Here is a 6,000-nt window from a genome sequence, read left to right on the forward strand (position 1 = left end):
GAAAGGAGAAGTCGGCCATATTGGACGCAGACGGCATGACGTCACCGGAGGCGGCCATATTGGTAGTCCAGAAGAATGAAGAAACTACAGAAAAAAAAATTAAACCACTGCCGGCAGCGGAGACCATATTAATTGACGAACCAGAAGTTCCAGCACCGCCGCCTTACATCCCACTTTACCCACCGCTGCTTAATCTGCCACCGATTCCTTCTTATGAACAAGCGGACCCCTTGCCTAGTACTTCACAGGAAACTAAAAGAGAGTTAGAATCAGTAAGAGCAGAGGACGAACCGGAACCTCCTGTCTCAGCCCATACTCGTCAGAGAACACAAGCGGCTGCCAGTCTCCAACTCCCAATCAGAGAAACTGCAACTGTCGTACCTGCGGTCCCTAGTGAGGAAAATGCTTTCCAAACTACACAGACTATTAGACTATATACCTATGTCCCTTTTTCATCAAGCGATCTCTTTAACTGGAAACAGCTCGGCCCTTCCTACGCTGAAAAACCAGATCAAATGATTGATTTTTTAAACGGAATTTTCTCCTCACATAATCCCAACTGGGCTGACATCCGCCATCTGGCTTCTTTCCTGTTCACCACTGAGCAGCGAAGACAAATACAACAAAACATGGACGAAGCAGCCAGAAGTGGAGCCGGGTCAGACGGTGATCCTGATGCCGCTGCAAGGGAACTTGCTCCGACAACAGACCCTCACTGGGACTACCAAACTCCCAGTGGACGAGACCGCATCGCGGCTTATCAGAGAGCCTTCCTAGAAGCCTTAAGGAAGGGAAAAAGAAAAATTATGAACATGACTAAAATCCAGGATATAGTACAAAAGAAAGACGAAACTCCGGGAGACTTCCTCGAACGACTAATGGATGCGTATCGGAGATACAGCCCTTTTGATCCAGAAGATCAAAAGAACCACCCTATAATAGTCATGAGTTTCGTAGGACAGTCATGCCCCGATATACGCCGAAAACTCCAGAAAACAGAGGGATTTGAAGCAATGAACATCAGCCAGCTCAAAATTATGGCAGACAAAGTCTATGGAAATAGAGAGCTGGAAGATGAGAAAAAGGAGAAAAAAGAAAGTAGCAGAAGGATGAGAGAAAGTGTTAATCTGTTAGCGGCAGCAATGGAAGAAACTAATTTCGGAGAGCAGGCCAGAAAGTATCGAGGATACCCTGGGCAGAGAGGAAGATGGCAGAGAGGAAGATCAGGAAGAGGCGGATCCTTCAGAGGAGGAAGAGCGCCTGTAGGGGTCAATCAATGTGCGTATTGTAAACAAGAAGGACATTGGAAGGCTGAGTGCCCTGAGAAACCACGGGAGGACGAAGGAGGGAACAGGTCAAAACCCTCAAAATCTAAAGAAAATGAATGGCAAATGGCGTTGGACGAATTGTCAGACGAGTCTAGTGACGATATCGGGCGAAACTCATGACTAAACAAGGAAGCCCTGCCCTCCGACCCGTTGGTGGAAATAAAGGTTGGGGCTAAAACCTTCAGAGGATTACTAGATTCTGGAGCACAACGATCTGTGATGACTACTGCAATCGCTATTCCCACAGCACAAAGCATCTCCATTGTAGGGGCCTCCGGGAAACCACTGGCAGCCCCTATTCTTCAGAATAGACAGGTTCGAGTGGGAGGACAACTAGTATCCCACCGATTCCTCTATGTCCCTGGATGTCCAGTTCCACTAATTGGTAGAGATCTCCTTTGCAAATTAAGGGCCACTTTACAGTTTGAATCAAATGGTGAAATCAAAGCTTCCTTTGCAGACAATCCTGTTTCCCTTATTTGCCCTCTCCAAGAGGAATGGAGACTACATCTTCCCATAGTTGAACGAACCATCAAGCACCGATATGAGGAAGATACCCCTCTCAATGCAAAACGAAGGTACCTGATGGATAGCGTACCTTCAGTATGGTCTGAAAACAATCCAGGAGGACTAGCAACTGAGGCTGACCCAGTCTGGATAGAACTGAAAGAGAAGGCACAAGTCATTAACCAAGCCCAATATCCTATTCCCTACGTAGCCAGACAGGGAATACAAGTACATCTTCAAAGACTATTTGACTTGGGCATCCTGCGACAAGTCCGGTCTGCCTGGAACACTCCCTTGCTACCAGTAAAGAAACCTGGTACTAACGACTATCGACCTGTACAAGATCTACGAAAAGTAAATAGCCAAGTAGCGGACTTGGTGGCCCTGGTACCCAACCCTTACTCCATTCTAGCTCAAGTCAATCCCAAATCAAAGTGGTACAGTGTAATCGATCTCAAAGATGCTTTTTTCTCCGTTCCGGTAGCAGAAGAATGTCAGAAGATCTTTGCCTTCACATGGGAAAATGCACACACTGGAATAAAACAACAGTACACCTGGACTCGGTTGCCTCAAGGATTCAAACATTCTCCCACGCTCTTCGGGGAACAGCTGGCAAAAGATTTGAAAACTTACCAGAAAAAACATGGGCCAGTAATACAGTATGTTGATGACTTACTGTTGTTCAGAGACACATATCTTGACTGTGCAAAAGCTACCCTTCACCTGTTACAGACATTGTATTCAAAAGGGTACCGGGCAAGCAAAAAGAAAGCCCAAATCTGTGAATTAGAAGTAGAGTATTTAGGTTTCCGAATCCGTGAAGGCACTCGATGCCTTGGAATCTCTCGTACAAATTCAATAAGACATCAGCCTACACCAACCTGCAAAAAGGAACTGCGAGCATTTCTGGGAGCCACCGGATACTGCCGGCTTTGGATTGCTAACTATGCAGTTATTGCCCAACCCCTATACGACAAGCTACGGGGTAAAGAAGCAGAATCTCAACCCTTCCAGTGGGAAGGACATGAACTAGTACACTTACAACAACTAAAAGAAGCCCTGATCTCACCCCCTGCTCTGGGGCTACCTGACGTAACTAAACCATTTCATCTGTTTGTAGATGAGAAAAAAGGAATGGCCATTGGGGTCCTGACTCAAACCTTCGGATCATGGGAGAGACCCGTTGCCTATCTGTCAAAAGGAATGGACAATGTTGCCAAAGGATGGCCGGGTTGTCTTCGAAGCATCGCGGCTGCATGCATATTGATTCCAGAAGCAGTCAAGTTGACATTTGGACAAACTCTGCAAGTAACAACTCCTCATACCATTCAGGGACTGCTCGAAACACATGGACCAAAGTGGATGACCAACTCACGTCTTGTAAAGTATCAAGCCTTACTATGTGAAACTCCTGAAATTCAAATACAAGACAGTAAAAACTTAAACCCAGCCACTCTAATGCCAGCACCTGAACCAGTAAGCCATGATTGTGAAGAAGTCATGGCTACAGTACACTCCAGTCGACCTGACTTAAGAGATCAGCCTTGGCAAGGCGCATGGACTTTATTTACAGATGGAAGTAGTCAGGTAAAGGATGGAGTACGAGTGGCTGGCTATGCAGTAGTAACTGAAGATGATATCATTGAAGCTGGACCCTTGCCTTCAGGAACGTCTGCACAAAAAGCTGAATTAATTGCCCTTACTCGAGCTCTTCAGTTGGCTGAAGGAAAAACTGTAAATATTTATACAGACTCTAAATATGCCTTCTTAACCATCCAAGTCCACGGAGCATTGTACAAGGAACGAGGGTTTCTCAATGCCGAAGGAAAACAATTGGCAAATGCGCCAGAGATCCATGAACTGTTAAAGTCCGTATGGCTACCACACAAAGTGGCCGTAATGCATTGCAAAGCACACACCGGAAAATCTGATCCTATCGCTCGGGGAAACCAGAAAGCTGATTCTGCCGCCAAGGCAGGAGCCCAAGACCATTATCAAACAAAAATGACCATATGCCCCCTCTTGCAGTTTCCAACTGAAGTACCCACCTACTCAGCCGAAGAAAACGACTGGGCAAAAGCTGAAAATTTCCATCAAAAGAATGGGTGGTGGATCATCTCAGACGGACGGATATGGATACCTGATACTATTGCGTGGACAATAGTAAGAGAAGCACACTGTCATACACACCTGGGACGTGATTCATTGGCAAAACTACTGGCAAAAACATACTATATAAACCGAATCACACAATTGACTAAACATGCAATTAATCAATGTGTTACATGTGCAAGAAATAATCCTCGCAATGGACCTGGTCCTGCACCGGGACATGTTCTCCGGGGAACTATACCATTTCAAGTCTGTCAAATTGATTTCACCCACATGACCCCTGCACTAGGTTACAAAGCCATGCTGGTAGCAGTATGCACCTACACCGGATGGATTGAAGCTGTGCCTACGCGAACAGAAACTGCAAAGGAAGTCGTTTCCCTCTTATTGAACCAAATCTTACCACGATATGGATTACCGCGGCAGATCAATTCAGACAACGGCCCAGCTTTTACCAGCGAGGCAACTCAACACCTCACCAAAATTTTGGGCCTCAAATGGCATCTCCATTGCACATGGAGACCTCAAAGTAGTGGGACTGTTGAACGAGCTAACAGAACTTTGAAAAGTCAATTAGCCAAGCTCTGTCAAGAAACAAGAACCAAATGGCCCAAAATGCTACCATTGGCATTGTTTAACATCAGATGTACTCCACGACAATCAGGACTAACCCCTTATGAAATGATGTACGCAAGGCCGCCACCGTTGCCCTCTTTCCCCGAATCCTTACAAGTCCAAGGGGAAATGTCACTCAGCAACCAAATGAAAGGACTCTACAATACTGTGGAAGCAATTCGCAAATATACCTGTGAGACAGAGCCACTAATCTTAATCAATCCTATCCATAAATTCCAGGTGAACGACTCTGTGTGGATCAAGGAATGGGACGAATCAGACTTCCTTAAACCTCGATGGAAGGGACCATTCACTGTGCTGTTAACCACACCTACCGCTCTCAAAGTATCCGGTTGTCCCACATGGATCCACTGGACCCGAGTCAAACCAGCCACCGAAACTTGGCAGGTCTCCAAGACTGGTGACAGCACCCTGCGCTTTACTAGAAATACAGCAAAGGTCAACCTACTATAGAAACTAATGCAGTCACAAAAATACTAATAACCTGTTTGTTTCTTCCTTCTCTCGCAGGCATCAAAAGCATATGATCTCAATACTTTGGAAGTGGGTTATCAGTACCCTCCTGGTAACCGCTCTAACTATCATATGCCCTTCCAGCAGCGATTGGAAATGGTTCATCAGCATCCTCTATATCATCATTTCTGCTCAACTATGGCTCATCTTTGCCATAATCCGAGAATCCTATGGCTACTAATGATCTTCATAGCTATAGTACCAACATCAGTTCAATCTTCGCTCAGCCTAAACTGTACAGAATGCATCAAGCAAGTTCGCACAACAACTGAAGACGGGTACCAGTTGGTATTCACAATCATTCATCAATCTCAGCCACCACCATTATGTATAACAAAGCCTGCTTGTGCCTTAAACACCACTCAAGGACAACAGTCTTTCCATCGATGTATCCTTAACGGCAAGCTCATCTGTCATTCGCCTACCACACCCAAGTACTACAATATAACGCTAACCACCGGATTGCCAAAAGCTTATACTTCTGACATCGTACCAGCTGGAAAAGGAATTCTATACTACATCAACTCGACAAAGGTCCTAATTGGAGGACCACCCATTGTCTCCATTGACTTCAACACTTGTGATGCCATCGACAAACATCCAAGCGCAGTGCATTGCGGTTCTCCAGCATGGAAGAGAGCCTATACTTTCAATCACAAATATCTCTGTCCCTATGACCGTTCCAGTAATCCCTCCCGGTGGCTACCGTGTGCCGGGGATAAAGAACTTTCTGGATGGAATCTGGTCTGTGACTATACTGGAGGAGGATATTCAGGATGCCCTGGAATGGGTCGACTAAGTAAGGGAGCAGGAAACCTCATTACTCTAAAATGGCCAGTCCGATCTGAGGGATCCCCATGGCAAGATACTTGGGGCTTTGGCATTGATGGCACAGGAGGAGATC

At 45.9% G+C, this 6,000-nt stretch overlaps 1 protein-coding gene across 1 annotated transcript; it reads left to right on the forward strand.

Annotated features, from left to right (window-relative positions):
- Positions 1-1,382: 1,382 nt before the first annotated feature.
- LOC115077417 lies at positions 1,383-5,652 on the forward strand. The gene has a single exon (XM_029579709.1). It carries the CDS (start codon positions 1,548-1,550, stop codon positions 5,034-5,036), a length of 3,489 nt encoding a protein of 1,162 aa, XP_029435569.1. The 5' UTR covers positions 1,383-1,547; the 3' UTR covers positions 5,037-5,652.
- The last annotated feature ends 348 nt before the right edge of the window (positions 5,653-6,000 follow it).

This window comes from Rhinatrema bivittatum, chromosome 1, assembly GCF_901001135.1.
Source record: "Rhinatrema bivittatum chromosome 1, aRhiBiv1.1, whole genome shotgun sequence".
NCBI lineage: Eukaryota > Metazoa > Chordata > Amphibia > Gymnophiona > Rhinatrematidae > Rhinatrema > Rhinatrema bivittatum.